At 51.6% G+C, this 25,107-nt stretch overlaps 1 protein-coding gene across 1 annotated transcript in view; it reads right to left on the bottom strand.

The window, feature by feature from the left end:
- Nucleotides 1-602: 602 nt before the first annotated feature.
- Nucleotides 603-25,107, bottom strand: part of Castor2 (cytosolic arginine sensor for mTORC1 subunit 2) — a 43,352-nt gene continuing 18,847 nt past the window's right edge. The window contains exons 2-9 of the mRNA XM_005080345.4: nucleotides 20,387-20,457; nucleotides 9,699-9,892; nucleotides 9,276-9,408; nucleotides 8,632-8,755; nucleotides 7,317-7,427; nucleotides 6,883-6,965; nucleotides 6,412-6,506; nucleotides 603-6,317 (exon numbers count right to left, since the gene is read on the bottom strand). Of these exons, the coding sequence (XP_005080402.1) occupies nucleotides 6,252-6,317; nucleotides 6,412-6,506; nucleotides 6,883-6,965; nucleotides 7,317-7,427; nucleotides 8,632-8,755; nucleotides 9,276-9,408; nucleotides 9,699-9,892; nucleotides 20,387-20,457 (877 nt within the window). The 3' untranslated portion in view covers nucleotides 603-6,251. The remainder of the gene's footprint in view (nucleotides 6,318-6,411; nucleotides 6,507-6,882; nucleotides 6,966-7,316; nucleotides 7,428-8,631; nucleotides 8,756-9,275; nucleotides 9,409-9,698; nucleotides 9,893-20,386; nucleotides 20,458-25,107) is intronic.

Here is a 25,107-nt window from a genome sequence, read left to right as displayed (position 1 = left end):
AGTCTTTACCCCTTCGCTCATCAGTCCTCCCTCTCTGTCACTAGATTCCTTGAGTCCAGCTCAGTGTTTAACTTTGGGAGTCTGCCTCTTCTTCGATCAGCCATTGAATGAAAGTTCTGTTCCCCAGACTCTCTGGCCATGGGATTGTAGGCTGGCACTCCCCAGATCTATGTCTAAACTCCATACATGAGAGAGTACATGCCATGTTTCTCTCTTTGTGACTGGGTTACCTCACTCAGGATGGTTTCTTCTAGTGTCATCCATTTGCCTGCAAATTTCAGGATTCAAGTCCCTTCTTTTTTGAGACAAGGTTTCACCATGTGTTTCTGGGGTAGCCTGGAAACCCTGCACCTTCCTGCCTGATACAGATATGTATCATTCAAAGCCACTGTTTTGGGGGCAACTTATTACACAGCATCAGGTAACTGACACAAACCTCCTCACTTGTGGCAGTTTTTGAGACTCCAGGTGTTACACCTGAGGGGTTATTCCGCCTCCTCTAGCCCATGACCTATGTTCTCCAAACAATACGGAAAAGACGGGAGAAAAGAGACATGATCCTGGGTAAATCAACACAAAACCAGACAACTGTCAGCCAACACTTATCTTTTTTTCCCCTTCATTTAATGAACACTTTACAAAGTACAAAATATACTGTCTTTTTTAGGGGGAACATTAGGTACTTTTTTTCTCTCTCCATCATACAGTACACAACTCCGAAGGGTTTTTTTTCTTTGACAAAACGAAAGCATGAAGGCCCCGGAGGTGGGGAGAGTAGGACCCCAGTCCTCCCCTCACCCAAGCTGCAGGACCGATGAAGTACCACTGTTGCTGGTGACCTGGGCACAGCATGCCAGGTGAGGGTCAGCTGGGGCTGTGGGCAGGGCAGGGTCCCTTAAACACCACACAGGCACCCACACCTGCTCCCCTGCCTCAGGATAACGGAAATGATTTTGGCATACAAGAGGAGGGTTAGAACTACGGTTGAACGTCCATCTCCCTGTTTATTGTCCGGGGGCTGACCCTGCTCTAACTTCCTGCGATACAGGTAAACTGAGGCAGTACAAAGGGAAACCGTGCTAGGCTCTGCCCGTGTAGACTTGAATCCCGCCCATAGCTGGGGACTCTAGCTTTGTGGACCCCTTCCCAAGATGAGTTTCTGGTAAGCAAGGGGCTCCTCTTGTCTCCAGTCCCTCTCCCTACTAATACTGTCTGCAAAACTGAAATGTCTGGAGAGTCCCATGGGGGGCCTGGGCCAGCTCAGGCTGCCTGCATGGACTCCCTCTGAGGGCAGTCTTTCCTGGGAATGCAGAGAAGAGGGAAAGGAGACTATCCCATCAGGGCAACCCCACGTTCCACCTCAGAGCCAGGGCCTGCAGCCGCCCCACCCCCAAACCTGGTGAACTGTATGCGGCAGTGGGTTAGGCTGAGGGGGCCAAACACTGCATGAAAACAGCTTGTAGCTCTGAGACAGTCTCTGCACATGTGTGCACACACTCATGCCTAATACATGTACACACACACACACACACACACACACACACGCGCGCAAGCACGTAAATACAACCACACAGAACACCACCCTGACAGGGCCACCCTGCACTTTGGGCTTTCCCAGCTTCCCTGTCCTTCTACGAAGTGCCACAAAACGCCTCCAAACCGATGCTCACAAGCGCCACGGCCTTGCCTGGTGCCTTCCGGGGCCCCCCCTCCCCCAGCTGAGCAGCTTTCTGAGGGGGTGCTGGAGGTCACCCTGGGATCAGTTAAACGTGTCCTTTTGCTGCTTCAGATTAGGGAACGGACATGAACCAGAAAGCGGAGATGCATGAAGAGGTTAGGTCTGTTAAGTTAGCTCTGCTCTTCCACGGCGGCCACATACCACGAAGCGAGGCTGACCGGCTGTTGGCCACCTCGGCCCCACTTCCTTCCTGGATGTCAAAATGGAGGTCTGCCGCCCTTCCAGACTATATTCCCATCTTCAGGACGATGCCCATCACCTGGAAACTCAAAGCTATATCCCATCCCTGTTGGTGAGTCCTGCCCCCAGTCCTTGCCCGTCCAGGCTCCCCTCGCCAAGCCCATCTACGGTTCCCAATTCTGATCACAGATGCTTAATAGTCATCTCGACAGGATCTAGAACCACCTAGAAGACAAACCTCTGCTTAAGTCTGTCAGGGAGACTGGATTAATGGAGGTGGGAAAACCTAACCCTGAATGCGGGCCGCACTGGACTGAATACAAAGGAGAAAGAGCTGAGCCCCAGCATCCGTCTGACCGTGGGCGCCACGGGACCTACCGGCTGGCCGCCTCACGCTCCTGCCGCTGTGATGGACCGGACCGTAACCCTGTCAAAACAGACCCTTCCTTCTGCTCCCTTTGTCAGAGTTGCCATAGCCACAAAGAGCCTGTGTTGTCCCCTATCCAAGCCAGAGGCTCTGGTGTGTGCCTGGGGATTTTTAAAGGGTTAGCCTGGGAACGTGGCTGGGAGGGGCTGGTAGCACGGGGCTTCAGCTCTTTGACGATCATGAACCTTACAAAGGGGTGCGCTGGCCATGCACAGGAGCTTGCTGCTTCCCACCTGCCTGCCTGTCTTTTGACTTCCACAGTTTCTTCTCAAAGGTGCAGGGGAACCAGCTCGCCAGCCTGAGCAGGTTGCTTCCACACCACCGCCAGACTGGCAGCAGACTGAACCAGGCCCCGAGACCCCACCCATCACAAGAGGAACCTGTGGTCTGTGGCTGGTGGGCGAGGTGTGTGTGTGTGCAGTCTTTAGAGACCCTGTGGAAGAGGGGAGTATATAGTTAGCAGTGCTGTTGGGAGTCTGGGGGAGAAATAGTTCCAGGCTGTGGGACTGAGCCATCAATGGGACACCGGATAGTTTCTTTAGTCTGTAGTGGACAGGTAGTCAAAAAGGTACAGGTGATATTTGACTTTTTTTTTGAGATAGGGTCTAACGCAGCCCAGGCTGGCCTGAACTTGTGATCTGTCTGCTTTGGTCTCCCAAGTGCTGGGAACCGGACCCAGGGCTTCAAGCATGCTAGGTGAACACACTATCACACTATCCCCTGAGCCATACCCCACTGTGAGCTTTTCCAATTAGACTTTCAGGCAGACACAGAGCGCTGGAGTCCATCACTCGGCAGCCCTGCCCAGGGCACCTGTGATTCCTGGCCCTTTACCTTCTGAACACCCCCAGGCTCCTACCATGGAGAACTTGAATGCACAAGGCCCGGCTTACAGTCCTCAACAGCACAGAAAAATACAAAGTCCCCTAGAGAACCCTGACTGCTGACTGGCATGCCGCTTAGGTCACCTCTGAGGCTGGCTCAGCAGGGGCCGGAGTGACCCCCACCCCCACATTCATAAAACCAGGAGATGCCCAAAAGTAGAGAGACAGCACTAAAAACACAAGAGTAGAGGCTCTCAATGGGACTGTCACATCCCCCAGAGCTGTAGACTATGTCATGTCAACGCTACCCACAGAACGCAGAGAGCCAGCTTACTCATAAGGACCCAGTAGCTAAATAATGGGGTCCTTGAGAGACTGGCAGGCAGAACCCAGGGCCCAGCTCCTCTCCTGGCGCACAGCTGGGGTGATGTGTTTTGGGTTCTATGGAGTCAGCTTTAGGAAGAGAGCAGGGGAGAGAACCTGAGATTCCTAAACTAGCAGGAATTAAGGGAGAAAAAAAATCAGCCATGTGTTGGTGGCGCACACCTTTGATCCCAGCACTCAGGAGGCAGAGGCAGGCAGATCTCTATAAATTCAAGGCCAACCTGGTCTACACAGGGGGTTCCAGGACAGCCAGGGCTATATAAAAAGACCCTGTCTCAAGAAAACAAGTAATACACACAACCATAAATCAGGTAAGATGCCAGACCTACAGCTTTCTATCGAGAAGGGACTCTGGGCGGGAGGCTAGAACACAATGGGTTTACCAGACAGTTTTTGGAGTAACCCTGAGGGAGGGAGCCACTGATAAAATGCAAAAATCCCAATCCCTCTCCTGGACCAATATCCCCCCAAATAAAGTAAGAGCATGGGGTGCAGTAGCAATAAAGTAGACCACGCTGGCCCCCTAAGCCTGTTCTAGATGCAGTAGGCTGGTGGCTTTGTCTCCCCCTCAGGCTGGCCTCAAGGACCCCAGGGCTTTTCCGATCACTGTATTGCCTACATATTCAAATTAAAAATATACGGTGGCTCAAATGTCCCTGTGTGTGCGCACGTGAGGTGAGGCCCTTGCCTATGTCCTGCGCACACGGAATATATTAACATATATATTGCTCAAGTATATATGCTATTTACAGAATATATCTCTATTGACATAAAACATGTATTTATAGGTGTGTACAATACACAGTTTCATCCTAGCAAGTCTAGGGGGTGGGGCACACAATTCTGGGGCAGGGGCATGGGCCAGCACACTTACACAGTGGGAAGGGGCAACTGGAAGGGGAGACCGGAGGGGTGACCGAGAGGCGCGCCCTGGACAATCAAGGCCTTCCAGGGTGAGAAGAAGGGGACTCGGGCCTCACTATGGCCCTGCCTACTTGGCCATTTCCCTTCTGGGACCAGAAAACAATTGATAAGATTTGGTTGTTTTGTGCAAAAGGAATTTAAAAAAACAAACCCAAACCCCACCAGAGGTAATTTTGATTAGCATGCTAGGTTGTGAGCTTCTACAGGGTTCTAGAATAGATAGATCCTCCATCTGGGTTTGCTTCTGTGGCCCGGAGAAGGGAGGAACACAGTTCGTATTGAGACCCGTGCAGGGGTAAACAAACATTCTCCTCTCCGGCTTTGCTGGAGACGGCCTAATACAGGCCCGAGAAAACACCCCAATGCCTAAGTCTGCTGGACCCCATAGTCCCAGCTCAGGGTAACCCTCTCAGGTGTTCTCACCACCTCTGATATGCCGGGGTGCCCCGCAGGGGGTGCTGTGGGGGTCCTGGTGTCTTGTGCCAGAGCTTTGTCCTAATACCCCTCCTCAGAAGACAAGGCCAAGATTCTTAGGATACATCTTTGCATCCGTGTCTGTCCCTGTAGAAACGCCGTGCTGCTGAGTGCCACTGAACCCTGGGCACCCAAATGAGACTCTAACAGGCCCCATCTCCTCCAAACAGAACTACTCATTCCCTAGCCACCTGTATGCAAACAACTAAATAAAGAAACCGCAAGGGTGACTTTTTTTTTCTCTACAAATGCTCAAGATAGCTGCCTCCCGGTTGTCCCCAAGGCCACGGACTGCTGGGTGCATTTTAGGCAGGGGGCCGAGGCCGCTTTGTCCCCTAAAAGTGGGGTACAGAGGATGAAGAAGGAAACTCTAGGCTGGTCTGAGTGACAGCTAGGGAGGTGGACAGGGCCCAGGGCACTCCAGGCCTGGGCACGTGGGGATATCCATTGCTGGGAGTTTCGGTTTGCCCACGTGGGCCCAGGGAGAGCGAACAGAGGACAGATAGAAGCTGGTGCTCTAGGCTGGTGGGAAAGGAGGCATCATGGGATTCCTTCCTCCTCCAGGGACGAGTGCTCTTGGTGGGAGGTTGGCCCAGGACCCCTCTTGGCAGTCATAGTGGGAACTGACACAGGCCCTGTGTGGGCAGCAGGTGGGTTCTGGGGTCTTGATTTTTTTCCCCCCAGCTTGGTGGTAGGGGGCCCACGGCTACTGTCTGAGGCTCACTGGCCATTATGACCTGAGGGTGGTCTGCTGGCCTCCATCCTGAGGGAACCAGCCCCTAAGCCTCTGAAACTGGAGCAGCAACCATACCATTCATCCTGGGGGGTTCCTCATGGGGGCTTCCCCGGCTTTGCACACCCAATTTTGCTCCGCCAACTGAAGGTGTCCCTCGGTGCTTCGGGACCCCAATCCCAATGTCTAGTGGGAGGTGCCAGCTTCCTTTGGTGTTTGCTGTGGGCTATATGTGAGGCCTTGGGCTGTTCCCGAGCCCCCTGGGCCTCAGAGACCACTCTCTGGGGTGGAACTTGGGGGAGGAAGATGGACACATCCCCACTGGGGAGCAACTGAGTCATTATTGAAAAGGCTGGGGGTTCTGGAAGGCTGGAGGTGGATGTGGGGGTGGCCTTGGTTTGGGCCCAGGCCTGGAGAAGTCAGGAATCAGGGGATTGTCCCAGAGACTCCTTCCTTAGGGTCCCGGGGCCGATCTTTCAGTCCATAGGGAAATACTGCAAGAATAACCTTCGTGGGGGAAAGGCCCAGGTGGGTTGCGGCTGGGAGGAGCCCAGAGATGAGCTTTTTCTAATGTTTCCCTCCTTGACTGACCTTCAGGGCGTGGATAACCCCATTGATGTTCTCTTCTGGAACCTAGAGGTCAGGAAGCAAAAAACAAAAGTGCATTAGCTCGGGAACCTGTTCTTACCTGCGCAGTCAGTCCGTGACTGTTTCTAGGGCTACTCACCAATGCATGGTCGAACTTGAAAGTACTGATGTAATACGCTGGGATGTCTGCAGCTGCCAAGGGCTCAGAGATCTGGGCTACAATCCCACACTCGTCTAGAGAAACACAGGTGCTTAGAGCCTAAGCAGGTGCTCTACCACTGAGCCACACCCCAGCCCCTCACTGGGGGATTCTAGGCAGGTGCTCTACCACTGAGTCACACCCCAGTCCCTCACTGGGGGATTCTAGGCAGGTGCTCTACCACTGAGCCACACCCTCAGCCCCAATGCCCTTTGGTAAGGTTCACTCATTGGTCTCCTGAGGCCTTCATATACCTTCACACCATGGGCAAGAGATCTGTCAGAAAGAGGGCTTCAGCCTCTGTTAGCATCAGTCTCCCTGTTTAGATCACCGCATAGGTGGAGCTGGCTAAGCACCCCAGGACTGCCTGCGTGGATCCCCGCACACTGGTGTTGGACCCCAGGGGCTCACCGAATCCCAGGGGTTGTCCTCCTATCCGCACCATCTTCCAGAGCTCTCCAGATGCACTCGTGAATAGCAAGTGACTCGGGAACCTTCGGAGGAAGTTAAGTAAGAGGAGGTCTGAGGCCGGTGCCAACCGTTGCTCCCCCAGCTCTGGGGAACCTTCTCTGCTCTGAGGGGGGCACTGTAGGGCCACAGTGACGGTGGCTGTCCCTCAGGCAGGACAGAATGCAGGATCCAAGGACATGCCAGTGCCACTGGGGGCAAGGGGGGCAGTGCTGGGGTGGGGCCCTGGGGACGGCTGGCCCTGAGACTATGGTTCACATCTCCACTTGTGGCTAACCCCTGCACCTACAGGAGCATCTCTAAGGAAGGGAGCAGGGCAGACTGACTAGGGAGGAAGTCCACCCAGGCCCCTTGATACCCACCCGGGCCCTGCCCACCTCTGCTGGGTCTGCACATCCATCACCAGGGAGATGTAGCCCTCGATGAGCGAGAAGGAGAAGAAGCGGATGTGACCACAGTCGTCACTGGCAGCCATGGGGTCCTTCACTCTGGGGACCGAGAGGAAGTTGTGAGGGCGAGGCTGCTGCCGCACCCTCCACGCTGTCTGCCGCCCACCGGGCCGTCCTGCCTGGTGTCTTGCTTTCATCCTTAAAAGCCCATGACTCAGGAAGTCACAGACCCCGAATGCTACATTCCTGACCTGCCGGGTTAAGATGTGACCTCCGGCGCCATAGGGGCACGATGGTACCTGGGGTAATCAAACCACTCCCTGCTCGCATCTAGAACCCGCTTCACGGGAGGAGATTCATGTTTGCATGGCTACGTTTGTGCGTACCATAAACCTGGTCAAAAGCCTATACGGCTTCAGGGGTCACAGGCCTTAGTGAAAAACCTATTATTCTGTCTCCTAGACATTTATACTCAGAGTCATGGGTCAGTCCCGCTCCAACCACAGCCAGGAAGGCTTCTTTCTCCATCAGGGGGCAGCTAACGTATAGACTTACCTGGTCAAAGCGCTGACAGTGACTGTTGACCCCGCCACCAAGGTTGAAAACCATGAGAGGGAGGGAAGGATGTAAGAACTAGCTAATAGGCACACATATGTCTTCCCCTTGCGTCTGTGTTCTTGGGGAGAACAATACCTTGCTCCTCAGATTGGGCCCTATACTGACTAGTTTTATGTCAACTGACACAACCTAGAGTCATCAGAGAGGAAGGAGCCTGCACGAAATTCAGCTGTAGGACACGTTCTTAGTTAGTGATCAACGGGGGAGGGTCCCGCCCATCCAGCCCTTGGTGGGCGGTGTCATCCCCGGGCTGGTGGTCCTGGGTTGTGTAAGAGAGCAGGCTGAGCAAGCCACGGGAAACAAGCCAGTGAGCAGCATCCTCCATGGCCTCTGCCTTCTGCCTCCAGGACCCCGCCCTGCTTGAGTTCCTGTCCTGACTTCCTTCAGTGATGAACAGCAGTGCTGAAGTGTAAGCCAAATAAACCCTTTCCTCTCCGTCAGCGGCAACAGAAACCTTAAGTAAGACAGGCTCCTAGATGGAACCTCACCTCTTCCCTTAGACTTGTTTCTAGGGCAGATCTGTGACTAGGCTCCTGGGTGGAGATGTGCCTCCTCCTTCAGACTGGACTTATGGATATTCTCTTCCTTCACACTGAGCTCCTGGGTAGAATAAGGTCTGTACCGTCGTCAGTCAGGGCTCCTGTGACAGAGTGGCATCCCCACGTCACTCACCCCGGGGACCTACCCATTGGAGTAGAACATCACATCCATGAGGAGTGTGGCGACGGCAGGCAGTGTGTCTGGGTCCAGGCTGGTGACACAGAACCTGTTGCTCGGGCTGGACAACGGGTGGATGACGGGTCTCTTGACTGGAAGAGCGTAGGACATAAGTATTAAGGCCAGGGTAGAGCCAGGTGGTGGTGGCACTCGGGAGGCAGAGGCAGGAGGGTCTCTGTGAGTTCAAGGCCAGCCTGGTCTACAGAGCGAGCTCCAGGACAGCCAAGGCTACACAGAGAGACCCTGTCTCGGAAAACAAAACAGAGCAACAGTAAAAGGCCGGATGGAGGGTGCTTTTGTGTGCAGGGGTTGAGCCAAGCCTCAGACTTTGCTCAAGCCCGTGTGGCTTTCTGACCGCCATCACAAACTGCACTGATTCTTACACTTCCCTTCAGGACCCTGGGCCTCTGTATAAGCTGCTCGGCTACTGAGAAAAGTCCTCCCCAACTGTCACCATCTGGCTGAGCTCCCAGTGCTCCATTGTAGACACCCTGACCATGAGCCGGGCTGAGACGGGAGTCATCTCTGGCCACGGCTGGCTGCTCCACCTGGATTCCAGTGGTCTGAGAGTCGGGCTTTCTGCTGGGCATATTCCCCTTACTCCCGACTCACCCATCTTGGGCTTCACAAAGCCATTGGTGATGCTGAGATTCTCAGCGGCTACCGTTTCTCCATTGACAACCCGAAGGATGGTGAACTCCGAGGACAAGGTGTGAGTGACAAAGGGTAGGTCACGCTCGCGCACCTGAGGGCGAGAAGCAGGGTCCCTGAGTCCCGTCCCGCCTCCCGCGGCTGTGCACAGGGAGAGGTGAGGGGCAGAGCAGCAGCAGGGACAGGACAATGAGCGTGCTAGAAGCAGTGTGTGCATGCGTGTGTGAGTGTGCGCGCGCGTGTGTGAGTGTGAGTGTGTGTGGTGTGTGTGCGTGTGTGAGTGTGTGTATGTGAGTGTGTGTGTGTGTTACACAGGGAGGGCTGGGCTGGGCATGTGCGTAGCCAGTCTTTTATGGGAGTGTACACGCCACAGATGTGACTCACCAGGATGAAGTCAGTCTGATAGGTGGACAACATAAACACGGAGATGTTCTGGTCAGCCAGCGGGGCGATGACAGACTTGGCGATCTTTGTCACACCGATGGGCTGGGAGCTGGAGAAGCTGCCGCCACCAGACACCACGTTCAGAGCCAGCCAGGTGGCATCAGCCACACTCAGATGTTCGGAGGAGGGCAGTTCTGTGGGGGGGCGCAGGGGACACAGACGATGATGATGTTGGTGACTGCCTGGGGCCTGGGTGTTGCCAGGCCTGGCTGGGGAGGCAGGCAGAGGTATGTGGATTGGCCGAGGCCCTAGAGACTGTCTTGCCTGTTTCTAGGGCCTCAGTTTCCTCATTTAAAAATAGTCTTTAAACATTTTAAATGTTTTTCATCTTTTATTTTATGTGCATTGGTGTTTCACCTGCATTATATCTATGTGAAGGTGTTGGATTCCCAGGAACTGGAGTTACAGACAGTTGTGAGCTGCCATGTGGGTGCTGGGAATTGAACCTGGGCCCTCTGGAAGAGCAGAGCCATCTTTCCAGGCCCCTTAAAAATATTTTATTTATTTATGTGCATGTGCATGTTGTATGGGTATGTGCACATGAGTGCAATTGCTGAGGAGGCCAGAAGAGGGCGTTGGGTGCCCCTGGAGCTGGAGACCAAACTCAAGTCCTCTGCAAGAGTAAGTGTTTCTAACTGCTGAGTGATGGGGAATGCCCTTCTGTATCTATGTTTCTCTTATTGGTTGATTAATAAAACACTGATTGGTCAGTAGCCAGGCAGGAAGTATAGGTGGGGCTACCAGACTAGGAGAATGCTGGGAAGTGGAAGGCAGAGAGGAGCCGCCATGTAGCTACTGGGAAGTTAGGATGCTCGGCATTCTCCGGTAAGATAAGGCCATGTAGAAATACATAGATTAGTAGTTATGGGTTAATAATTAAGAGAGAGCTAACCAGTAAGGAGCCTAAGCCATCAGCCAACAGTTTATAATTAATAGAAGCCCCAGTGTGTTTATTTGGGACTAAACGGCTGTGGGACCGGGTGGGACAGAGACGCAATCTACAATTGAGTCATATCTCCAGCTCCCAATGTCCTCATTTAATCAACAGGAGGGCTCAAAGGTCCCTTCTAGGGAAGGCCGAGCAGGTGACATTCTGGGTGGCTGATGATATGCTGGGTATCTCAATGGGGCCTGAAGCACTCGCCAAGTTGTTTTTATCTGTGTCCAGCCTGTTCCCTCCCCTGTAGAGTTGGCAATACCTTCATGAACTCCTACTTTTTCTTTAGCAATATGTCCTTTGCTACTTTATTTCATGTGCATGTTGTCTTCAGGTTTGCCTGTGTATCTATCACACGTGCGTCTGATGTCGTGGAGGCCAGAGGTGGGTGTCAGGTTTGTTGGAGCTAGATTTAGAGATATTAACCAGCGTGTGGGTGCTGAGAATCAATACCCGGTCCTCTCAACCACTGAACCAGCTCTCCAGCCCCGAATTCCTACTTATTTAATGAAAAATTTAATTTGTTGCTAAAGATGCTATTTTTCTTGTCTTTATAAAATACAAAAAAACCCACCTTTATTTTTAATGTATATGGGTATTTTGCTTGCATGTCTGCTTATAAAATCACATTTGTACCTGTTGCTTTCGTAGGGGAGACTCCCCAAAGAGGGGAAATCTCATGGGGGCTGGAGTTAGTTACAGATGGGTGTGAGCTGCCGTGTGGGTGCTGGGAATGGAGCCCAGGTCCTCTGGAAGAGTAGCCAGTGCCTCTTAACTGCGAGTTCATTTGACCTTTAATTGTGTGTATGGGTGCCGTGTGCACGCACGTGCACATGTGAATACAGCAGCCCTTGACCGGAAAAGAAGGCATGTGATTCCCTGGAACTAGAGCTAGGAATGGCTATGAGCCACGCAATCTGGGTCCTGGGAACCTCTGCGAGAGCAGTGTGCGCTCTTAACTACTGGGCCATCTTTTGAGCCCCTTATTTATTATTATCGTGTGTGGACACGGTGTATCTGAGTGTGTGTGTATGCTCGGGTTGTGTAATGTGGAGGGTCAGAGGATGGCTGTGTAGGGTTGGCTTTCTCCTTCTGTCTTTACGTGACGCAACTCAGGTCACCAGGCCTGCACAGCAAGCAATCTTCCCCACTGAGTCGTCAACTCACCACCCCCACTGTTCCCAAGGCTGGCCGTCAGCGAGCTACGAGGCTGAGGATCCCTGTGCTGTCTCCTGATTATCAGGATGTCAGGCTTCGTGCTGCCTGCTACATCAGGGCTATGTGGCGCTGGGCACAGAACCCAGCGCTCCCTGCATGCCAGGCAAGCACTCCACCAGCTGAGCTCCAGCCCATGAGCCCCTGCCTCTCTCAACCTTTCTGTGTGCCGTGTGCCGTAACCACATTAGTCACGCCGGAATCTGGATAAAGATCCTGAACCCAGATGCCTGAATGACACATTCCTGGGTCCCATCCAGCAGGGTCAGTCTCCCAGGAGGACTCCTTGGAGACATAGGAGACAGGGCATGAGCTACAGACACACAAATGCTGTGTTGCTATGGTGTGTGTGTGTGTGTGTGTGTGTGTGTATCTGTATGTACACCTTTATGCCAGGAGAGGGTATCAGACCCCGCTATAGATGGTTGTGAGCCACCATGTGATTGCTGGGAACTGAACTCAGGACGTCTGGAAGAGCAGCCAATGCTCTTAACCACTAAGACATCTCTCCAGCATAGCTATGTTTTTAAACAGAAACATTTCCTTCTGTAGGAAGGCTCTGGAAAAATCCAGGAAGCTAGCAACAATATTCACAAGGTTTTGGGCATGGTGTTGATGACCTTTAATCCCAGCCCTCAGGAAGCAGAGACAAGTAGATCTCTATGAGTTCAAGACCAGCCTAGTCTGTAGAGTGAGTTCCAGGACAGCTAATACTACATAGTGAGATCATCTCTCACCAAAACAAAACAAATGAAAACTACCCAAACCCCAAATCTCATAGCTTTCAGGAAGATCCTGAAACTTACAAGACTCAGAAAGCCCCTGAAACAGTTGCTGGGTGCTGCTTTCATGACCCATGCTCGTGAGGGCTTTTGGTGATGTAGCTGCCTTTGACTCCTCCATGTTTCTGCATGGAGCCCCAGTAGACTTACTGGTTCAATAAACTAGGCTTGGGTGGAATCATTTCTTGAGTCTGCTGTGGATGGTCTATCTGGGGTAAAAAGATGTTTGTTCCCTACTTCCCCAGGAAACATCACGTAATACCATGTAAACAGTATCTCTGTGGGTGTGAGCCCAGAGACTCAACTATAGGATTCTTCATAAACTCCCAGGCTCCAGCTATGACTCCTGGCCCCACTCCTGGCACAGAACAGGACAGAGATATGGCAAGAAATGGACTGTGATGCTATGCATGCCCCCAAAGGACCGGTAGAGGAAGCACGCTTGTCCACTCCACACAAATGCTTAAAAGGGACCAGTAATTTGCCTAGTATCTCCAGACCAGGAGCAACCAGGCCGAGATTCAGACAAAGCCAGGTGGAGAGGAGTGATGAACTGAACACCTGTAGTCCCAGCTTCTTGGGAGGCTGAAGCAGAAAAACCTTCAACTGTAGGCTAGCCTGGGCTACATAATGAGCTCAAATTAAAAACAGACAAATAAAAACCCACAAATAGACAAAAAGAGGCCTGAAGACAGAAGAAAGCTTGGCAAAGTGCCTCTCTAGCACCCAGAAAGCTCTGGGTTCTAGCCTCGGCACTGAACAAAATAAGTGCTGGAGGATCAGGAGTTCAAGGTGATCCTTGATGCTACCAGTTTGAGATATATTAGATGGTTCCTCAAAGAGGAAGGGAGGGGGAGGGAGAGAGGAGGAGAAAGGGGGAGGGGGAGAGAGAGAGAGAGAGAAATAAAATAAACCTATCAACCAAATAAAGAAGAGTCAAACTTGGTGGACTTAAAAAAACTCTAGGCCAGCAGGGCAGAGGTGGCGCATGCCTTTACTCCCAGCACTTGGGAGGTGGAGACAGGTGGATTTCTATTGAGTTCAAGGCCAGCCTGGTCTACAGAGCAAGCTCCAGGATAGCCAAGGCTACAAAAGGAGAAACCCTGTCTCAAAAGCAAAACAAAAACAAAAACAAAGCTGATGGGGAAGTCCTGTGCATATGTCAATAAAGCACTGTTGGCCAATAGGGAAGCAAGATAGGTGGGACTAGGAGTTGAGGAGGATTCTGGGAAAGAGAGACACTGGGGAGACAATGTAGCCTGCCAGAGAAGTAAGATGTCCGCACCCTTTTCTCTGGGAGGAGAAATACTTAGATTAACAATTATGGGCTAGCCAGTAAGAAACAAGCAAACGGCCAACAGCTCTATAATTAATATAGCCTCCTGTGTGTTATTTGGGGACTGCAACTGTGGCAGAGCCCAAGTGGCTGGCACAGACGAAAACTACATGTTACACAAAGCAAACAAACAACAAACAAAAAAAGACCAACAGGAAGCAACAATGAGTCCCCAAAAAGATCAGGTTGGGAGTATTGTCAGAGAATAAGAGGGCGAGGAGGCTGGCTCAGCCTCCAGAAAAGGTGGCTTGGGAGGAGGGGATGTTGAGTGAGTGAAGTCTATCAGAATCCCATCTGCCTAGCTCAGTCGCCATGGTGACCACAGCCTGGGGCAAGCCCATTGGTCCTGCTGACTGAGAAGGACCTGTGGTCAGCCAGCTAGTCATGGAGAGAGAGAGAGAGAGAGAGAGAGAGACAGAGACAGAGACAGAGAGAGAGACAGAGAGACAGAGAGAGACAGAGACAGAGAGAGACAGAGACAGAGAGAGACAGAGACAGAGAGAGACAGAGACAGAGAGAGAGAAGCCAGGGGAGGACTAATCTCTGGGTCCTGGGCTTCTTTGACTACTTGTTGCTCAGAAGGTGGTGCTTTTATTTTTCTCCCTGTCTCTCCAGGATTAAGATTCCCAAGCCCTGACCCTGCCCAGACCTTGCCTTGGCTCAGTTCTGGAATTCTTTTCTATGTATACATGTGTACACTGACATGGAGGTCAGTGGTCTAGTTGGTGTCTTTCTTACTTGCTCACCCCTTTTTAAAAAGTTATTATTGTGTGTCTGCGTATGTATACATGCAGGCCCGTGTACCATGGCACTCTGGTGGCGGCCAGAGAACCACCTGTGGGCACCGGTCTTCTCTTCCTACCGTGCAGGTCGTGCGGATGGAATTCAGGTTGTCAGGCTTGGTTGTGGCACCCTTACCCACTGGGCCATCTTGCCAGCCCTTGTATTTTGAGACAGGGTCTCTCACTGAGCCACACTGGCTGGCCAGTGAGCACCAGGAATCTTCCTGCCTCTGTAACTCTAGTTTTGGGGTTATAGGCACAAACCATGCCTGCCTGTTTGTCCGTCCTTCCTTCCCTTTGGTTTTCTGAGAAAGGGTTTCTTTGTAACAACAGCTCTGGCTGTCTTAGAACTCACTCTGTAGACCAGGCTGGGCTTGAACTCACAAAGATCCGCCTGACTCTGCCTCTCAAATGATGGGATTAAAGGTATGCGCCATTACTGCCTGGGCTTTTCTTTCTTCTTTTACATGGGTTCATGGGATACAAATTTGGGTCCTCATACTTCCTTGGCAAGTATGTTGCCCACTGGTCCATCTCTCCAGCTTTTTGTTTTTAGAATTCTAAGGAGCCCAAACTTAATAACAGACAGGGCGTGTGTGTGTGTGTGTGTGTGTGTGTGTGTGTGTGTGTGTGTGTGTGTGTGTGTGTGTGTGTGTGAGATTTCTGGGAACCTGGGTCTCTGGAAATGCAGCTCTGTGAGATGGTCACCACTCACCCTGATGTCAACCACACCTTCTGCTGGTGGCAAGTCTGGAAGCCCAGACAACAGCAAGTGACTCGGCACTTACACGGTGATGTACTTCACAACAAAACAGATAATGCCATGCCCTTGGAGCACAGCCTTAAGCCATTTTGGGGAAGATTCTGGTATGGTTGTATGCACACATGTTCAGTGGCTAATGTCCTAGGTATTAGAGTGACAATGACATCACAGACCTAGTTATGTATTTTTAAAGATTTCATGTATGTATGTATGTATGTATGTATGTATGTGTGTGTGTGTATGTATGTATGTATGTACATGCATGTATGTATGTATGTATGTGTCTGTGTTCATGTGTGTGGGGATGCCCATGGAGTCCCGAAGAGGGTGTCAGATCCCCAGGAGCCGAAGTTATAGATGGATGTGAGCTGTTTGATGTGGATGCTGGGAACTGAACTCAGATCCTTTGCAAGAGCAAGTGCTCTCAAATCCCCCCATTCCTCCAGTCTAAAGACAAGGTCTCATGCAGCCCAGGCTAGGCTTGAATTTACTCTGTTGATGGATGTCTGGTTCTTCATCTGTAAAATGGGCAATTAACTTTACTCTGCGGGCCACTGGAATGATCCCAAGGTTCCTGCTGAATGCAAGGCTGTTTGGCCAGTGGCATGGCAGATACCATCTCAATCAAGACACACAAGTTTGATTTTTTTTTTTCTTCAAGGACAGATATCCCTGGAATATATGGTTTTCCATGCAGGAGGCTCAGGGACTATCAGGTGAGGCATTTCCAAATCCCAAGTCATGATTTTATACTCTTGTTGTGGATGGAATTTGGAGCTTTGAATATGGTAGGCAACAGCTCTACCACTGAGCCACACCCCAGCCCCTCACTGGGGGATTCTAGGCAGGGGCTCTACCACTGAGCCACACCCCAGCCCCTCACTGGGGGATTCTAGGCAGGGGCTCTACCCCTGAGCCACGCCCCAGCCCCTCACTGGGGGATTCTAGGCAGGGGCTCTACCCCTGAGCCACACTCCAGCCCCTCACTGGGGGATTCTAGGCAGGTGCTCTACCACTGAGCCACACCCCAGCCCCTCACTGGGGGATTCTAGGCAGGGGCTCTACCCCTGAGCCACGCCCCAGCCCCTCACTGGGGGATTCTAGGCAGGGGCTCTACCACTGAGGCATACCCCAGCCCCTCACTGGGGGATTCTAGGCAGGTGCTCTACCACTGAGTCACACCCCAGCCCCTCACTGGGGGATTCTAGGCAGGGGCTCTACCACTGAGCCACACCCCATCCCCTCACTGGGGGACTCTAGGCAGGGGCTCTTCCATTGAGCCACACCCCAGCACCTCAATGGGAGATTCTAGGCAGGTGCTCTTCCACTGAGGCACACCCCAGCCCCCCACTGGGGGATTCTAGGCAGGTGCTCTTCCACTGAGGCACACCCCAGCCCCTCACTGGGGGATTCTAGGCAGGTGATCTACTACTGAGTCACATCCCCAGTCCTTTGTGCTTATAGTGGATTGAAAGAAAATGGCCCCCACAGGGAGTGGCACTTAGGAGGTGTGGCTTTGTTGGCGTAAGTGTGACCAGGTTGGAGGAAGTGTGTCACAGTGGAGGGGTGGGCTTTGAGGTTTCCTATTCTCAGTGTGACTCACAGTTGTTTCTGCTGCCTGCCGATCAGGATGTAGAACTCTCAGCACCATGTCTGCCTACACGCCACCATGCTCCCCACCGTGACGACAATGGACTAAACTGTAAGCCAGCCCAGTGAAATGTTTTCCTTTATAAGAGCTGCCATGGTCATGGGGTCTCCTCACGGCAATAGAAACCCTGACTAAGACAGTGCTTGAACACAGGCTTTCCAATGTAACTCGGGCTAGTTCTGAAGTATCGATCCTCCTATCTCAGTCTCTCAGACACCGGGGTTACAGACCTGAGCCTCACCCCCAACCCCGTCTCTTGCCACAGACTTCTGAAGACTGTCTGTCACTTAATGTCCCCAGAAAGAACCCCAACACCTGTGAGAAAGTTCAGTGGCTCCCCATTGCCCTGCCATCAATAAGGTGCTTGTAAGAACAGAATAAATGCAGCCGGGCGTTGGTGGCGCACGCCTTTAATCCCAGCGCTTGGGAGGCAGAGGCAGGCGGATCTCTGTGAGTTCAAGGCCAGCCTGGTCTACAAAGTGAGTTCCAGGACATCCTCCAAAGCCACAGAGAAACCCTGTCTCGAAAAACCAAAAAAAAAAAAAAAAAAAAAAAAAAAAGAACAGAATAAATGCATTTCCATTTGCAGAGGGCCCCTGGAAAGCCAACATACAGCTGGACGCTGGGTTTGGGGGTGTGGCTCAGCAGTACGGCGCATGCCTACCTCGGGTGAAGCACTGAGTACCGTCTCCAGAATTGCAAAAATAAATGACTCAATAATTAAGCGAAGCCTTACGCATGCCATCAATTTTTGTTGTTGTTTCTGAGACAACAAAACAAGGCTGTGTAGCCTTGGCTAGCCTAAAACTCACTATGTAGACCCAGCTAGCCCTGAGCTCACAGAGATCTGCTTGCCTGCCCCCCACCCCCAAAGAGATTACAGGGATGTGCCACCACGCCTGGCCTGTCACTAGTCTGCTTTACAAACAAGGAAGTAGGCACCAGGTTTGGGGGAGGACAGGTGGTAACTGCGGATAGGTACGACGCTTCATTTTGAAGGGATTAAACCCCCCTCCCCCAAAAAAAGCTACTAAGGGATACTGCAGAGTCATGGCCTAGCACACATGACATTGAGGGCTTTGCCTGAAGTGAGGCATAAGCCAGCTGCGGGGACGCACACCTGCCATGTCAGCCCTTGAGAAGCACAGACAAGGAGGGTCAGAAGTTCAAGGACACCTTCAGCTATGTAGAGTCCAAAGCCAGTCTTGGGTACTGGAGACTGTCAACTTGCTGCTACACTTCCACTTCAAAAAATGGTGGTTAATTTTTTTGAAAAATTGGAATGAGGCAAGATCTCCTGAGCAGATTGGGAACCTGGGGGCAGGGGAGAGGGAACCAGGAAAAAGAGAGGGGGATAAGAGGATGGGAGAAGAAAGCATGGGAGGGAGCAGGAAGGTTGAGTTGAGGTAAGAATCAAGGAGAGAAGGATGAGAGATACCATAATAGATGGAGTCATTATAGGCTTGAGGAGAGATCTGACACTAGCGAGATTTCCAGAGATCTCCAAGGATGACACCAACTGGCAAACTAAGCAATAGCGGAAAGACTACATTAATAGCCCCTCCCTGATAATGAGATTGATGACTACTTTACATGCCATTCTAGAATCTTCATCCAGTGTCTGATGGAAGCAGAGACAGATACAGCTAAACACTGAACTGAACTCCTGGAGCCCAGTGACAGAGATGGAGGAGTGATGAGCAAAGGGGTCAAAACTATGCTGGTGAAACCCACAAAGACAGCTGACCAGACAAGGGGGAGCTCTTGAACCCCAGACTGATGGCTGAGAGGCCAACAGGGGACTGATCCAGACTCCATGAACGTAGTGTCAGGGAGGCCACAGAAATCACTGGGGCCTTGGGTAGTAGATCAGTGTTTATCATGGCGTATGAGTGAACTTTGGGAGCCCATATCACATGGAGGGATGCTCTGTCAGCCTGGACACATGGGGAAGGGCCTAGGCCCTGCCCTGGATGAAATGACAGACTCTGGAGATCCCTCCAAGGAGGGCCTCACCCTCCCTGGGGAATGGTGTGGGGATTGGGTGGGGGGTTGGGGAGGCTGGTGGAGGGACAAGGGAGGAGTGGTGGGAGAGGGAGCTGGGATTAACATGTGAAGCAGGCATGTTTCTAATTTAAATAAAAACATAAATAGAGGAAAAAACTATTATTTTATTAGTTTATACGTATGGGTGTTTTGCCTGCACGTTTGTCTGTGCCCCGTGTGTGTGCCTGGTGCCTTCGGACACTAGAAGAGGACATCAGATCCTCTGCGACTCGAGTTACAGATGATTGGGAGCCACCATGTGGTGCTGAGAATCAAACCCAGGTCCTCTGGAATTTCAGCTTGTGCTCTTAACCAATGAGCCATCTTTTTAGCCCTCAAAAGGATAAATTTCATGGTAACCAAGTGATATTTAAATTTAAAAAATGGAAAAAAAAATAAGGATAGAGAGACAGCTCGGCAGTTAAGGGCACTTACTACTCTTGCATAGAACCTGGTTTTGGTTCCCAGCACCCCCATGGTAGCTCACGCTGGCCTGTAAGTCAAGTTTCAGAGGATCTGGAACCTTCTTCTGACCTCCACAGGTTTCTGCATGCACATGGTACACATACATGTATTAGGCACAAACAAATGTACACTAACTAAATAAAGAGGCTTTTATATGAAAAACATTAAAGAGAAGAAAGAAAAGTGTAAAGAAAATTAGGTATGATGACACATTCCTATAATCCCATCATGTGGGAGGTTGCAGAGAAGGATGGTAAGTTTGGGTTAGCCTGGGCTATATTGGGAGACCTTATCTCAAAACAAACAAACAAACAAACAAACAAACAAGGGCCAGCTAGATGGCTCAGCAGGTAAGCATGCCGGCACCAAGCCTGAGGATCTGAGCGTAACCCTTAGGATCCATGTAGTGGAAGGCTAGGTTGCCCTCTGACCTCCACACCCATGCTCTGGCATATATGTGCACATATACACAAAATAAACCGATAAATATAAAAAGTAAAAAAAAAAACCATCACCATCAAACTCCAAATCTCCAACAAAACAACATCCCAAATACCTTCCTTCCCCCATTAAAAAAAAAAGCATCAAAGAAAATAGAAGAAGAAATAAGGAGGTGGGCAGGTGGCCCGATTTGTGAGGGGAGACACTTACCAAGGAAGCCCTCCTCATCTACGATGATGGTGTAGTCCTCAGGGGTCTCTGTCAGACTGAAAAACTTGCACCTGAGCAGAAAGACACAGGAATATCTGGTTAGTCTGGGAAGGCCCCCTGCTGAGTCACAAATGAGCCCCTCACTGGGGGATTCTAGGCAGGTGCTCTACCACTGAGTCACACCCCAGCCCCTCACTGGGGGATTCTAGGCAGGTGTTTTACCACAGAGCTACATCATCAGGTCCCCTGTGTACTCTCCAGTATGTAGTGGCGGCTGCAAAATCCTACATTCTCTATCAAACTCAAAGAGCTGTCCACTAAAATGGGTGAATTTTTTGTTTTTTTAGGGACAGCTCAGGCTGGCCTCCAACTCATTCATCACTCATGTTAGCTATGTTGACCTGCAACTCCTAGTTCTCTGCCCACTAAGGGCTGGGATTACAGATGTACACCACCACAACTGGCTAAAAGAGCAACGTTTGCTATGTGTAAATTACATGTCACACATCTGATCTTCCAGGACCTGAAGAGATGGCGGCTCTGCCTGTAACTCCAGCTCAGCAGACCCAATTCCCTCTGACCTCCATGTGGTGCGCATAAACCTCACACAGGCACACTGAATACATGAATAAATCCCGAAATCAACCAACCAACAAACCCAATCTTCAAGAAGATGTCTGTCTTGGTGCCAGGTGATAAACATTCCTTGTCTCATTGATTTCCTGATTAGTCACCAGTCACACATTCAACGCCCCATCCGGCTCCTTCCCTATTCATCCATAGTGTCTGCGCACACAGAGCAGGCTGCGGTGCGCACGCGTGGAGGTCAGAGGTCAACCCTCCCTTCCACCGTGTGTGTGTGTGTGTGCGCGCGCGCGCATGCGCGCGTGCGCTCAGGTGGGCAGACTTAGCCACAGTTCAAGCCATCTCTATCCATATCTGTCCCATAGCTAACTTGTAACTGTTCTTTTGAGACAGAGTTTCTCTGTGTAGACCAGGCTGGCCTCAGAGATCCATCTGCCTCTGCCTCCTAAGTGTTGGGATTAAAAACCACCACCTGGCCAACTTGTAACTATTGTCTAGACAAACACAATATACAACTGCCTCAAAGGGTAACACTAACCCGGCTCCTCTCAACCGGCAATCATTATCCTTTTGGGGTTCTTTCATAGGTGCCCCCACATCCTCAGAGAGAGCCCTGAAGCTCTCGGCTTCCAGATGGCTGAAACAGGTGCATGCCGGGAGGGATGGGGCCTCCCAGCTGCCTGAGAGAGCCGGTATACCAGAATGGGCAAGACACTTACTCCAGCTACCCTCAAGGCTGTAAGGGACACTCCAGAAATAGACCAGACACATTGGCATGGAGGGCATAAACACCAGCACACGGCTCCCAGGGCCTCTGCGGACACGAAGTATAAATAAGCTGTTGAAGTGACATGTCCCCGGGGGCCAGCCAGCTGTTGGATGTCCATCTCAATTCAATGTGCGGACTGCCTCAGAGAGGACCTTCAGGACAGAGGAGACAGAGGGACCTGTCGCTCTCACTGGTCACCAGGGGCCCTGCGTCTGTGAGCTTCACCCCACCTGACCCTCTAGGATAGCAGTTCTCAACTTGTGGGTCTCGACATATCAGATATCCTGTATACTAGACATTTACAATATGACTTGTAACAGTAGCGAAATTACGGTTATGAAGAAGCCAATGAAACAATTTTATGGTTGGAGTCACCACAACATGAGGGAATATATTAAAGGGTTTCAGCACTGGGAAGGGTGAGAACCACTGGTCTAGAGTATTGAGATCTGTTTCCTTCCCTTTACTGTTTTGTATGTCTCTCTCTCTCTCTCTCTGTCTCTCTCTCTCTCACACACACACACACGCACACACACACATACAGGCACGCGCGCGCGCGCGCGAGCACACACACGCACACACACACGCATATGCCTATGTATGTGTCAGAGGCCAGGGGAGGGTGTTGCGAGTCTTCCTTTATCATTCTCCCTCTCACTCCTTTGTGACAGGGTCTCTCTGGAACTTGGAGCTTGTATTGTTTTGGTTAGCTGGCAGCCAGCAAACTGCAGTGATGTCCTGTCTCTTTACCCCCAACCCCAGTACAGGGCATTTCAGGCAAAGGTCGTAATATACCTGGGTGCTAGGTGTTCATGATTGCACACAGACCTAGGATAGCTTGGAACTTACAGCAATTCCCCTGCTTCAGCTTTTTGAGGGCTAGGATTACATGTGTGAATTACTATGTCTCCCTTCCTTTCCTTTTTCGTGTATGTGCGTGCGTGCATGTGTGTGTGTATGTGTGTGTGTGTGTGTGTGTGTGCGTGCATGTGTGTGTGTGTGTATGTGTGTGTGTGTGTGTGTGTGTGTGTATGTGTGTGTGTGTGTGTGTGCGCGCGCGCACAGTCCAGAACAACCTTAGTTGTTATTAAGGTGGGTGATGCTACTCACCTTAACATATTTTTTAAACATTTACATAGTGAGTGTGTGGGTGTGCCATCCTGTGTGTATAGAGCTCTCAGGACAATCTGTGGGAGTTGGCTTTGTCTTTGTATCATGTGGGATTGAACTCAGATTTTCAGGCTTGGTGGCTAGTCCTTTTCCTCACTGAGTCATCTCACCAGCCCTACTAGTTTTTGTTTTTGGTTTTTTTTTTTTTCTTAGAAAGGGTTTCTCTGTGTAGCTTTGGCTATCTTGGAACTCGCTCTGTAGACCAGGCTGGTCTCGAACTCACAGAGATCCGCCTGCCTCTGCCTCCCAAGTGCTGGGATTAAAGGTGTGTGCCACTATGCCAGGCTACTATTACCTTTCTGGAGAGTTTCTCACTGGCTTGCACGCAGCTCACCAAGTAGGCTAGGCTAACCGACCAGTGAGTGAGTCCCACCCCCGCTGCGCCCCCATCTCCCCCGTGTTGAGGTTACAGTCACGTGACACCACACCCAGCTTTTTAAATGGGAGCTCTGGTGACCAAACTCAAGCCTTCATGCTTACACTTTCCTGACTGAGCCATCCTCCTGCTCCGTCTTCTCCCGCGGCCCCCCTCCCCCCCCCCGTTGCCTCCCCTCCATGGCCACACCTCCTTTATTACCCACCCGCCTGTCTTCTCAGCTTCCCGTCTTCTGATGCTGCTCTTCCCACTGCTGAGTGAACCCTCCTCTCTTCCGACCCTCCCTGCTCATCCTAATCACCTCAGCCAAGCACCTGGGGAGCAGGGTACCAGTCTGCGGCTATCTCCTTTTCCTCGGCTAAGACATGGTCCTCACCGGTGGTACTCCAGCATGATGCTATCTGTAATGGGACACTGCAGGACAGTGGGGGCGGGGTTTGGGCTGATGGTTGAGTCATCACGTGATGGGGAATCTGCTCACACTGTGTATGCAAAGAACTTCCTTAACAGGCAGTGCCAGCAAGGTATCTGGCAGAGCACACCCGACATCCGGGCACCATGGAGGGCTGCTGTATGTTTGAGAGCAGACTGGGTTACGCTGTGAGTTCTAGGCCAGCCTGGAATCAGGAAGTGCCAGGCCCTTCCCAGTCTTCAGCTTCTGACCCTTCTGTATAAGCCTCCTTAGTTACGGGGTAACAGGTATGCTCGACAACACCTGCTTTTTCTTGTTGAAGTGCCAAGGATGAAAGCCGGGGCCTTGCATGTGAAGCCAGCACTCTATGGCTGAGACATGCACTTAGCTCTTCACTGGGAGTCTAGGTAGGTGCTCTACCACTGAGCTCACACCCCAGCCCCTCACTGGGGGATTCTAGGCAGATGCTCTGCCACTGAGCTCACACCCCAGCCCCTCACTGGGGGATTCTAGGCAGGTGCTCTGCCACTGAGCCACACCCAAGTCCTCACTGGGGGATTCTAGGCAGGTGCTCTACCACTGAGCTCACACCCCAGCCCCTCACTGGGGGATTCTAGGCAGGTGCTCTACCACTGAGCTCACACCCCAGCCCCTCACTGGGGGATTCTAGGCAGGTGCTCTGCCACTGAGTTCACACCCCAGCCCCTCACTGGGGGATTCTAGGCAGGTGCTCTACCACTGAGCCACACCCCAGTCTTCACTGGGGGATTCTAGGCCTGGTCCTACCACTGAGCCAAACCCCCAAGCCCCTCACTGGGAAATTCTAGGCAAGTCCTATACCACTGAGCCACACCCCAGCTCCTCACTGGGGGATTCTAGGCAGGAGCTCTAATGCTGAGTGAGCCACACCCCTAGCTTGCATCTGTTCCTTTCTTTGCCTTGTACTGAGTTTGGACAGAAGTTCTCACATTCTTCTTCCCTCTCCTGATGGGCCTTGAGACCCTATGAATTTCCTGTGTCCCCTTGCTCTGCACAACAGCCCATTCATCCCCCTTATGATGCCCAACTTTCTGTCACCACAGGAAGATAAGAACACAGGAAGTCAACCCTTGCCCATTAGGCAATCTGTGGTCCTGTGGCCATCTCCCCACATCCCAGGCACTATTAACTGCAAATGACATTCCCTGGAGGGCCCAGCGCGGGTGTTGCCTGAGGCTGTTGACCGGTTGCCTAGTAACTCAAGTGCCCTGTTCTCTAGGTCAACGCCACTCAAACTCCCTGTCGATGCCGTGTTCTTTTAGCTGTTTGTCTTTGGTGGCGCCTGTGTCCAACCTCATCTTTCGGTGACTTTCACTCTTCCTCCAGCCTAGACACCCCCTGCCTCACACCTGACCCCACTTCCTTCCCCT

The sequence above is a fragment of the Mesocricetus auratus genome, unplaced genomic scaffold (assembly GCF_017639785.1).
Source record: "Mesocricetus auratus isolate SY011 unplaced genomic scaffold, BCM_Maur_2.0 Super-Scaffold_100025, whole genome shotgun sequence".
Classification (NCBI taxonomy): Eukaryota; Metazoa; Chordata; class Mammalia; order Rodentia; family Cricetidae; genus Mesocricetus; species Mesocricetus auratus.
This window is presented reverse-complemented; position numbering and strand designations above follow the sequence as displayed.